Here is a 12,059-nt window from a genome sequence, read left to right as displayed (position 1 = left end):
TCCGACTCCATGAGAGCTATTCATCGAGGAACTGATTATTCAACATGATTTCAGGTACAGAAATTTTCATATCAGCTTGGGCTGAATGCCACTCAGACCTGGAGAGACTTGTAGATTCATCTATTCTTGCTCTATCTGAATTTTAGTCTGTCTAACCCTCATTTTCACATGTTGTCTGTGTGCATGCAGTCCTTAGTTTCACACATGTGAGCCATTCATAGCATGGAAGGTAATATCTGAGAAGGAGTGTGGTGGGTACAAGGGGGCCACATGAGGGTTTGTTTAAGGCAGGTGTCACCTCCCAGGAGCCTTCTAGCTCCACATACACACTCTTTTCCTCCAACCCCCCTTAATTCCTGCCACCACTCTGGTTTGGGGGCTCAAACTAGGGAGGCTCCAGAGAATCTCCCCTCCCTTCACCCTTCCAAACAGCATCCCTCTATTGCCAGGTGAATGGCCAAGTTTGAACTGTGAGGACTCAAGCAAATTTTTAAAAACTGACTTTATTTTTTAAAAGTGCATAAGAACCAAACAAATAGGGTCACAATAGTACTTGTAATCAACTTTAACAGGGTATGTTTTCAACAAACAGGGCCTGTTTAACACATAAAGGAGCCAACAAGAAAACAAAGCCTCCTAATGCAGCTGCCACCTGGTTCCTCCTCTATCTGGCCCTTCCAGGGTCCAACCCACCCCTCCTTGGGTGAGGGATCCTCTCCTGCTTGATAGTAGCTTCTCTGCCTCTCAGATCCTGAGTTGGGAGAAGGACACTTTTTTCTCATTGGGGCCCTATATTATTTCTCTCATGGCTCAGCTTCCTTGGAGATGATAGGCCTTTCTTTCCCCTCCAATTTCATCGGGCCCTTTCCCAGGCCTGGAGGGCATCTAGGACATGTAGACCCATAGGGAAAATCTCAGCAAGGTCCCAGGCCTCCAAGTACAAGGTGGAGGCTACAGTGAGGACTACAGGCTGCTTCACTAATCAGTCTTAGGCTTAGGAAGGAGTAGGTTAGGTAGTATATGAGCTGTAGCACAGGAACCCAAATTCACAACAAGGGGTAGGGTTGCCAGCCTTCAGGTGAGGCCTGAAGATCTCTCCTTTTACAACTGATCTCCAGCTGCCAGATATCAGTTCATCTAGAGAATATGGCTACTTTTGAAGGGCGGACTCTATGGCATTGTACCATGCTGAGGCCCCTCCCCTCCTCATACCTCACCCTCTCCTGGATCCACTTCCAAAGTCTCCAGGTATTATCCAACACATACCCTAGGTTATCCCATAATTATTTGACCACAGGCATTCTTTTACTATTAATGTCTTCTGCAGTTCAGTTATTACACTTTTCCAACAATGAGATTTATGGAAAAAGTGTATGATCCTGCGGATAGCTCCTGCTTCATCTGTTTGTGATACAGATCAGGTCTGATGAAGGTAATATTTGAACAGGTCCTGGTAAATTATCCTTCAAAAACCACATCCCTTTCTTTCTTATAAATGCAGATCACTGGAATAATTTCAGTGGCTGGGCAGGCAAGGAGTCTTCTTCAAGTTCACATTTGACAACAAAGGCAGCATTTTTAAAAATACTTGTACAGGTCAATGCTGCAGGAAGTTAGCATTTCAGTGGTTGGGCAAGAAGTCAGATATGTCTGAAGTTTTCCAAGGCATTTAACAACAAGTGAGATCTTTGCATGGGGGCACCGATTAAATTGGCAAAACTTCTAAACTCTGGCTAACTGAAGTAGATGTCACCTGTCCAGCCTAAATCATTCAACTCATTATTCTTGGGATACTCTAATTATCTCCTTTAATGGTTCCTTGACAAACCTGTTTCTTGATTACAGTTATCATTAATAAAGGAATTTCACATGCTAGGATTGGATCCTATGAAACATGAATGGAACCAGCTAAGAGAATGGATTTCTCCATTTTTCTCTGCAGCTTCCTGGCCCTTTATGAGTGTTGGAAACCCCCCATGGCAATGGGATATGGCATTGGGTGTGTGTGTGTGTGTGTGAGTCTGCAATAAGAAGGACAACATTGGAGGAACTTGGAGGAAACCCCTTTTCTCCCCAAAGGTGAAGTTGTTATCAAACCCTGTTATCAAGGGGGCCCCTGACCTTCAAAGGTAGCTTGTGGAGGTTGTTGTGGGGAGAAAGGAGTAGAGATCCGTTCTATGAATTTATTTCATCTATGGTTTACAGGATCTAGGACAGGGGTGTCAAACATGTGACCTGGGGGCTGAATCAAGCCCCTGAAGAGTTCCTATCAGGCCCACAAGCAAGTCTGCTTTCTTCTCCTTCTCTCTTCTGAATCACAGCTTGCTTTGCCAGGCTTGCTGAATTGCACAGGAGCTATAGAGCAAAGCCTCAATTTTCTCTATTGGCTAAGGCGCCTCCCCTGGGGAAGAAGGAGAGGAGGGAGAGCTTGCTTTGCCAGACTCTCTCAATCACATAGCAGAGCCAAGCCTCGCTTCCTTCTATTGGCTGAGGCTCTGCTCCCTCCTCATCCTGTAATGAGGGAGGGAAAAAGCCAGAGCTTCCTTTGCACAGTTCCCTCAATCATATGGGAGAGATACCAAATCTTTAATTGTGTTTGTCTGTGTCCTTTATAAAGTTTATATCTCTGGTACCTGGCATGACATTTTATGACACACATGGCCCAGCCCAACAAGGTGTCATTATGTCAGATCTGGCCCTCATAACAAATGATTTTGACACCCCTGATTGATGAGGATCCAATACCTACTATTGTGTAACAATTTATGACAATGCTGCTAATGTTTAAAAACAGTTTTGGCAAGTACAAGAACACAGATAATTGGGTTTTGAACAGGAGGAAGAAAGCTTTTGTGGCAAATGTTAGAAGTGCTGAGATGCTAAAGCCTACAGTTAAGTATATGGATCTAGGAAGGAAGGAAGGAAGGAAGGAAGGAAGGAAGGAAGGAAGGAAGGAAGGAAGGAAGGAAGGAAGGAAGGAAGGAAGGAAGGAAGGAAGGAAGGAAGGAAGTGTAAAGTACTGGGGTCGGCGCAGAGTCGGAGAGTGATTTCAGCAAGCTTTACTTCAGGAACACACACACACACACTGAGCTCTGTTCAAACTTCCCGTTCCTTTATACAATTCTTGCCCCCTTCTGATTGGTCCTTAACTATCTACACGGATTGGCTATTTACAGGGCCCTAAGGGCCTATCAGGGTACAGTATGAGCCTGGATGTTGATTGGCTGCTTATGTTTCAATCCTTCCCCTGATTGGGCATGCTTAGGCCTTCTCTGGAACCCTGTTGTGGAGTTCAAGCTCTGGCTTGTTCGGCTTCCCTCCAAAAGTAACAGTTTCCTCCAAAAGTAACAGTTCCCTCCAAAAGTAACAGTTCTCCCATTTGAGCCTAGGACACAACAGAAGGAAGGAAGGAAGGAAGGAAGGAAGGAAGGAAGGAAGGAAGGAAGGAAGGAAGGAAGGAAGGAAGGAAGGAAGGAAGGAAGGAAGGAAGGAAGGAAGGAAGGAAGGAAGGAAGGAAGGAAGGAAGGCCATTGTCACCCTAGATTTGGGAAAGGACAGAATCAACATTGTTGCTGGGCGTGGGGGTGGGGGGTGTTGGGGCAGGAGAGAAGCAAGGTAGAAACAAGAGTAAAATAAATGCAACCCAATCATAGAAAAGCAATAAGAGTACATCTGTGAAGGAAACAGCTGGCAGAAGGGATTATGAGAAACAGAAAAGAACTAGAAGAAAGATACATGGCAGATAGTCACATGCAACACATTATAGTCCAAAGAACTATAAATGAAGCTAAGTGAAAGATACCTAAGGAGCAGAAAACCAGAGACAGAATTGCCAGCAATGAAAATATGGAAGGAAAATATGAGAGCGGGGGGGGGGGGAGTCCAACAATTGCAAACAGAAAATATAGTGATTAATTACAAATTTCTAAGCAGGTGTGAAAGGAACTGAAATTACTAACTGGTACAGCCTGGGGTGGAGGGAAATGAGAAGTACCAGTTTGGTTGCTTTCTTGCCAGTACTGTATGCTGCCCTGCTTTCACCACGATCTCTAAACAAGGCTATTATTTTAGGATCCAGACACTTCTTAGATAGAAAAGAAGCAATGATGAAGAAATGCCTACCTTTTACTCGAATAACTAAAAGATTGCTGGTCTTTGTTTTCCCTTTAGCAGTCACCTCACAGTGATATTCTCCAGAATGAGAAAATCTGGCTGGGAAGATGTTATACACCACCCATTCTTGCTCTGATGTGATACTGACCAGAAGATCTTCATATTTGGAAATTTTAAATGTATAATTCAGCACAAAATTGCCACTTTTGATTGTTTCCACTGAACAGTTGAGAATGACTGACTTGCCATTCTGAACTTCTTTAGATGGGTTGGCGCTGAGTACAGGTTCATTTAAGGTGAACACTGGAAAAGAGGAGAAATATTAGTGATAGATGCTTTCAGTTATAATCAAAGAAAAGGCAAGTTGGTCAACAATTGGCTGCTTAGAGCTATTCATATCATTGCTTGAGCTGTGTTAGCCAATTAAAGAAATTTGAGATATTTAACAGAATATATTTTGAGCATATTTTTGAGCAGTTGAAAGTGTCCAGTTTGCCATTCTGTATTTCCTTAGATGGTCTGGTGCTGAGTATAGGTTTATTTTAGATTAATATTGGGAAAGAGGAGAAATGTTAGTGATATTTGCTTTCAGTTGTAATTTAAGAAAAAGAAAGTTGTTCAGCGATGGCTGTGGAATATCCAAAAGCTACCCATAATCATCACTTGGGCTGTTTTAGCCAATTAAAGAAATCTGAGCTATTTGACATAATATATTCTAATAAAGTGCTTATAGCTGCATAAAATGTGCATAAGAATAAAACAAAATCAATATTATCTTTGCTTTTTAATGATGCAATCACATTTTCCAGAAGGGAAATCTCCATTTTAGAAGATGTATTCCCTCCTAGGGTGAGGGTGGGGAGAATTTTTTTTATTTACTTTTTCTGCAGTGTGTCTTTCTTGCTGAGACTCAAGGTAGATGGCATGAAATAAAACAGTGCAAACAGATAGCATAAAACAACCAACAAGCAATATAATAAGACTAGGATTAGAGAATTACAGAACTATGCAAACAACAAATTACTCATTGCAAGCAATGTTCCCTCTAAACTTCAGAGTCTTGTGAGCAAAAATTTTGCTTTGTGAGTTACTGGTATTAAAGTTGTGAGCTACTGGACTTATAGTTGCGAGCTACTGCATAAATTATTGTGCTTTGGGGTCATTTTTCCTTAGCTAAGGCAAAAATGTGTGAGCTGGAGGCTAAAAATCTGTGCACTAGCTCATGCTAACTCAGTTTAGAGGGAACACTGATTGCAAGGTTATACTATAAACAACATAGAAGATGGATGACTAGATACAAAACAATGCTGTGATTTTTGTAGTTGACTGAAATCCTACTCCATTACAAAGGTGCCCTCCTGGGCTGTTCTTTCTACTACAGTTCTCAGCGCTTTTAAAAAATGCCCTCTTGGACATTACTGTTTTGCACATTTTGTGGAATAAGAGAAGAGGGAGCCTTGTGGACCTCCTCAGGTGGGCTATTCTACAATGTGGGAGCCACCACTGAGAATACTTGTGAATGGGCAGCTTATCCATGGGCAGGATAACTCCTTTAGAAGGCTTTGTTCAGATGAGTGAAACCATCACAATTGAACATAATGGGAGAGGCAGTCCTGCAGGTATGTGGGTCCAAGGCCATTTAGGGCTTTGCTGATGATAACCAGAACCTTGACCTGGACTTGTTAACTTATTGGTAACCAGTGGAGCGTCTGTAGAATGGGAGTGACTTGCATGTTCCACCTGATGCTCAACTGTAACTGGACTGTGGTGTTCTGCACCAACTGGGGTTTCTAAGTTGTCTTGAAGAACAAACTCATGTAGAGTGTCTTGCAACAGTACAGTCTCAAGACAGTCATATCTCAATTGGCACCTGCCAATGTGCATTTAAATGCTTGCTATTTGATTCATTACCATGGTCAATGCTTTTTTTGTAGAAAAAGCTCAGCAGGAGTTCATTTGCATATTAGGCCACACTGCCTGGCCTGGGAGCACGTGTCTGCTGCATGGCAGGTCTGGCCAGCTGGAGCCCTGGCCAGCCCAGGAGGAGCTCTGCTCCTGTGGGCTCCGGCAGAAAAAAAGCCCTGACCATGATTTATCTCCACCCAGCATATAGACAAAGTGTTAGAATGAAACAAAAATCTAGTGACACCTTAAAGACTAATGACTAAGATGGCTACCGCTTTGTAATTATCATAGGCAGGGCTTTTTTTTTTGTAGAAAAAGTCCAGCAGGAACTCATTTGCATGTTAGACCACACCCTGATGCCACCATTGTTTCACACAGTGCTTTTTGTATAAAAAGCTCAGCAGCAACTCATTTGCATATTAGGCCACACCCCATTGTGCCAGGTCAGCCAGAACTGTGTTCCTGTGCGTTCCTGCTAAAAAAAGGCTCTGATCATAGGAGTTGTAGGAATCAGAGATTTCTGGAAGCAGACATTCATTTTAGGTAGCCTCTGTGGTATGGCTTATAGACTAGCTTCTGGTAATTGCTACATTTTGGAGGAAAATCACAGAGAGCACACAGCGAAGAGAAACAGAACTGAAAGAGAGTGTCAAGTGAAATCATCTTCACACATAAGAAATTGCATGACTGGAAACCAATAGCCCCTCAAGTTCAGTATTCTGTTAACCAACAGAAACATTAGTGGTAGCAATAAATACCAAGTCATACAATCAATTCACATAATAAAATAACAGTTGCATGCCATCAAGTCATATCCAGCCTATGGCAACCCTGTGACTGTGGGGTTCTCAAGGCAAGGGATGAAGAAAGGTGGTTTGTCATTGCCCTCATCTTGGTGGTCTCCCAAGCATTAACTGTGGCTGACCCTGCTTAGCTTCAAACCAATGACAAGATCAAGCTTAGCTGGGCTATTGTTCACAGATGTAATCAGATGTGACTTCTCAGTTCTGTTTCTTAAGCTCCATATCTAAAAGTGCATCAGCTCCTATGGCCTAGAGAATTTAGTTTCATTTCTGATGTTAAGTAGATCTGAATCTGGGACCTGTCTACATTCTGCTTAGGGCTTCTTGGAAGAAAGCAAGATGTCAGTGTAATGAGGAATTCTCACACTGGCAAGTTCGAGTGAAGTGACTATCCCTCTGGAATTTGCTGCAAGCGGATGTGATGCAAGGTGTCACGAGCATAGATGCCTTTAAAAGGAGATGAAAGAGGTTCATGGAGGATAGGTCTATTTATGGTTTGCCACCATGGTGACTAGAGAGAACCTCCACAGAAGCAGCAAAACTTCTGAACACCAGTGCTGGAGGAAACACCTTGGGAAGGCCTAGAACTCTGTGCCCTGTTACTGGATCTTCTGGGCTAATGGCTGGCCATTGTGTGAAAAAGACCACTGGTCTGATTCAGAAAGGCTCTCTTAGCACTATACCTTTAAAAGTTATAATAAAAGGAAAATTCCACAAAATACAGATTCTCCCTTCACAGCACAACTATGTTGAGAGAAACCACCCATGACAGAAATCTCTCTTCTAAACAGCTTTTAAAAATACACAGCTCTCAAGGTTTGGACATAGAAGTCTGATGGATGCTGTGGTTCAGGAATCATTGGAGGTGGCTATCACAGAACAGCTGAACTGATATGAGGAGATAAGAAGAGGCTGCAACAGGTAGGTTCTCACTGTGAGGTGGGTAGAAGGCAGCTTTGTTTCACCTTTGTTTCAAGATGCCTTTGTATGCCAGTCCATGTCTCCTCTGCATTTCCCCAGCAACGTATAGGGTTTTTTTTCCCCCTGGGGGTGGGGGGGGGAGGAATATGATGAACTGCCATCATATTAGTGTTTCCCCACCCTCCTAAATGTAGGAGCCAATGAAGCAGAGTCCTAAGGAAACAAGGATGTTATATCGTAGCACATGCCTTTCAACTATACATTCTACTGAGAGCATATACGCTACTCAGGTTGAGTATTTGTGGTTCGAGGTTTGCGAACTGGCCAAAGTTCAGATTCAGGTTTGGGTCTGTGTCCATCCCTTCTACTGAAATCGGTTTGGTGTTGCTATACAATTTAGGCTAGGAGGAGACACTCAAGGCTGCATCTCAATTTGCCTAGTCCCTTCCCTGAGATGTTTCTGACAGTACAGCTCAGCTTCTGAGACTCTGTGTCAAATATTTTAACAGTTTTTAAACATGCAGAAAGAAGGTTTTAATGTAAAAAAACAAACAAAAAAATTGAAACAGAGATCTTTGATTTAACTGCTAACTGGCAGGTCACAAATGAATTGAGTGGGCATGAAATGCAACCCTGAAATTGGTATTTCAACCTTGGTGGGAAAATCCAATGTGAGACACTCCTTTTTCCATATTCAGTGCCAGAATCCATGGCCAGACATTGATTCATTACACCATGAAGCAAATGGCACCACTGGTTATTAAGCCCCTGCAACAATGCAGATACAGCCAGCCTCGGGTGCTATCCATAAAAAGATATTCCCAGGGCTTTTTTTGTAGAAGAAGCACAGCAGGAACTCATTTGCATTTTAGGCCACAACCCCTAGTGCCAAGCCAGCCAGAACTGCCTGTGCATTCGAGCTCAAAAAAAGCCCTGGATGTTTCTATCAGGAAATTAGCACCTTGAAAGTTTCTCTGCACTCACCACTCTGTAAGCAGACACACAGCCATTGCACAGTCAAAGTAACACTGGTCTTTTCTGTATTTGGATAGAATGCCATAAATCTTTACACACAAGCTGTGGGAAGTTTGGATCCTTGTCTAGATTCAGGCTACTCAAAACAATGCCATCTTAATGCTTAAATTGCTGGCAGCCAGGGCTTTTTTTGAGCAGGAACGCACAGGAATGCAGTTCTGGCTGGCTTGGCATCGGGGTGTGTGGCCTAATATGCAAATGAATTCCTGTTGGGCTTTTCCTACAAAAAAGCCCTATGTGAAACAATGGTAACATCAGGGTGCGTGGCCTAATATGCAAATGTGTTCCTGCTGGGCTTTTTCTACCCAATCCAATACAAATACCTTTATTGGCATAGAAATAAAAAGCACAGCATGGCAAATTTGCATAGAGTTTCAGTTATAAAAACTAGTAAAACATCAAGAAGGGGAACTAGTCCTTTGCTCCCTGATTGTTATGGCAGCAAAAAAGGTACTTTGCAACTAGGCTTGTGGTATGGGAAAAGCCCTGCTGGCAGCCATTTCCAGTTCTTTCTAAAAATTCAGCCAGTGAAGTGAAGAACATGTTGAAGCAATGTTATAGGCTTGTCTTTTCCAATGAGCTGTAAACTTTCCTTTTGGAGAAGTCTTTACGTCTATAAAAATCCATCTGACATACTTCATCCCTCCCCCACCCCCAACCAATGCAAATTTTTAGTTCAGTTTCTAAAATCAGTTCAGTTGTAACTGATGTTGTTGCAGGTTTTTAAAACATTCAGACCAATGACGGTTCAGCAATGTAGAGTGATGAGAAGCATGGATTTCTGTTAATTGTCAATGGGTAAATTACAGCTCTGTGTAACCCCAATTCAGGAAGAAAAGGATGGGGGAACTGGATGTCATTTTCTTACCAGCTGGGCTCTGACACCAGAAGTAGGCTCAGCATGAAGAAAAGCACTTGGAGGGGAGAAGAGATTGTGGGGGGGAGGGGGGGGAGGGGGCCACTCCAGGGAGGATTCAGATCTCTCCTCAACCTTTTTTGCTTTAAAAATCAACCTTTCCCTTATGCTTAACATGCAATTCAGGCAGAACAAAGTTTTAAACAAACAAGGTCTGCTGCAAGCCACATTTCTTGAGATTTAGGGTGAGAACTCTGTGTTCTGCAATTATTTTAAAAGACTTAAATCCTTTCCAAGCGCAGCTGCTGGGGATGCTGTTCTTGTGGGGATACTGGGCTTTCCAACCATTTCTTCCTATGCCTGTCTCCTGCTGAAGAAAGCCACCTGAGGCCACTTCGATCCAAGAGGAAGAAAAATATGGATTAGTAAAAAAAGGAGAAAGATTGAGTTACAGTTGTAACCAAAATGTTTTCCCTTGGTTGACATAGCAATGTGGTACTTTTGAATTAATCATTATGAAAAATGGCCTCCAAAGGATCTGTGCTGTGTACTGCTGCCGTACACAATCAATAAATGCTAATGTAATTGGTAACCTGTCCATGATGCAAAGCCTGCTGAAAACAGTTTGTATAGTTTGCTTTAGAGTTATGCCAAAGAATTCTAAAGAACTTTGTTTTATTCACATATTGTAATTAGTAGCCCAATCTATAATTCATTTAACATGAGTTTATTTTAGTCACACTGAAAGCAAAACAAGGCTGTTGGAATACATCTAAATACTTCAGAGAGCAGTCCTAAACAGATTTATGCAGAAATAGATCCCATTTTATTCAGTAGGATTTACTCCCAGGAAAGTGTTTTTAGGATTGCAGCCTTAGTTTATGGTAATTATGATTCACTCTGAATGTTACATTGGCTATTTTGGATTAAAATATGGAACCTATATCACCAGATATAATATTCTAATGAGAAGAAGAATATGTCTTTTATAGAGATATGATGCTTCCAGTTCTGCTTTGTCAAAATTCTTCTCTTGGTTACCTGCATGCAAATCTAGGATACACCAATGTTTTTCTGCTTTGCCCCATTTACTCTGGAAATTTTTAGATCTCAAAAATGTAATTTTAAAAAATCGCCCACTTACCATTTTCATGAGCTTTCAGTTTGCAACCTGGAAAAACAAAATGTACATTATTAAACATGTCAACACAAGGACAAATTTTGTTAATTTTTTAAAAATGGAGATGATCACTCTGGAACTTACAGTGTAAGAGGATCAAAAGCAATACACAATACATCTCGTCATCGGAGAGCAGATATGAAACTCCAGAATAAAATGGTGTTCATTAGTTCCACTTTTCCCCTTCTTTAAGGATCTTCAATCATAAAGAACATTCAGTTCCTTTTTCTAAGCAAGTTAGGTGCAGCGGCCGATGGACGTTGTGGAAGCCAGTGCTAGTATGTTTTTCCAGGACCCGAGTACAAGCTGCCTAGATATTGGTCAAGTAATCATTCCCATTACTGGAAACTGGAAGTGGCAAACAATACAGATCTATCTGCTGCAAACAGGCAGATTGCTGCTCAGGAAGTGACTGGCCTTTCCTGAGAGAGTCAGTGGACACATTTGCTTTGTTCAGTTTCTTAAGGTACGTATATTCAAAACAAGACGTACCAGCAACGTTTCCGGTGGCTTTGGTCATTATTTAAGAAAGTTACCCTTCAAACTGTTTTAAAACTAGTTATGTTCATTCTTTGACTGCTGTGCATTTCCAAAAAAACAACAACACACTGCTACCCCCCATAGTTTTTGGTTGTCAATTTTTGCAGAAAACTTGATGAGATTTCATGAAGAGTCTAACAGTTCAATTCTATGGAAAGTTATACCCTTTGAAGGCCACTGATGTCAGCGGGCTTAGCAGAGTGTAACTCTGTTCAGGTCTGCACTATAAAGAGATCTTTTTACTCTGACATTTAAAAATCATACTCAGCAGGGTAATAAATAATAAATAGAAATACAGCTATATTATTTGATTTATACAATATATGTGACTCCATCCTCTGGGAATGGAGCAAGTGTCACTGTGTGTGTGCGGGGGAGGGAGGGAGGTATTTGTGAATTTCCTGCATTGTGCAGGTGTTGGACTACATGACCCTGGAGGACCCTTCCAACTCTATGATTCAATAGATTTAGACGGGTGAAATTCTGTTTAGGATTGCAAAATTAAGAGTTGTACTTTCCCCCTCAGTTTCTAGTGGAGCATTGGTGATCTAACACGGGAGTTTCCTAACCTTTTCTAGTCTGCCAGCTTCTTTTGAATTCTGAGTGGTAGATAAAACCACAAAATGACTGCCACAGGAGGCAGAGCTAGGGTTTCCAGTTCCCAGGTCTGAGCAGGGGTTCCCCCAGTTTCAGGAGCTTCTCCCCA

The 12,059-nt window shown here is 42.0% G+C and overlaps 1 protein-coding gene across 3 annotated transcripts in view; it reads right to left on the bottom strand.

The window, feature by feature from the left end:
* Positions 1–11,225, bottom strand: part of PECAM1 (platelet and endothelial cell adhesion molecule 1) — a 75,828-nt gene extending 64,603 nt beyond the window's left edge. For 2 of the 3 annotated variants that reach the window (XM_060252721.1, XM_060252722.1), the window contains exons 1-3: positions 10,898–11,223; positions 10,778–10,804; positions 4,123–4,416 (exon numbers count right to left, since the gene is read on the bottom strand). In XM_060252721.1, the coding sequence (XP_060108704.1) occupies positions 4,123–4,416; positions 10,778–10,804; positions 10,898–10,931 (355 nt within the window). In that variant the 5' untranslated portion in view covers positions 10,932–11,223. Of the gene's footprint in view, positions 1–4,122; positions 4,417–10,777; positions 10,805–10,897 lie in introns of all 3 variants that reach the window. The other variant, XM_060252723.1, reaches the window with a different exon arrangement.
* Positions 11,226–12,059: the final 834 nt, after the last annotated feature.

The sequence above is a fragment of the Heteronotia binoei genome, chromosome 13, assembly GCF_032191835.1.
Source record: "Heteronotia binoei isolate CCM8104 ecotype False Entrance Well chromosome 13, APGP_CSIRO_Hbin_v1, whole genome shotgun sequence".
Classification (NCBI taxonomy): Eukaryota; Metazoa; Chordata; class Lepidosauria; order Squamata; family Gekkonidae; genus Heteronotia; species Heteronotia binoei.
The sequence above is the reverse complement of the archived record's forward strand: the minus strand, read 5'-3'. Positions and strand labels throughout refer to the sequence as shown.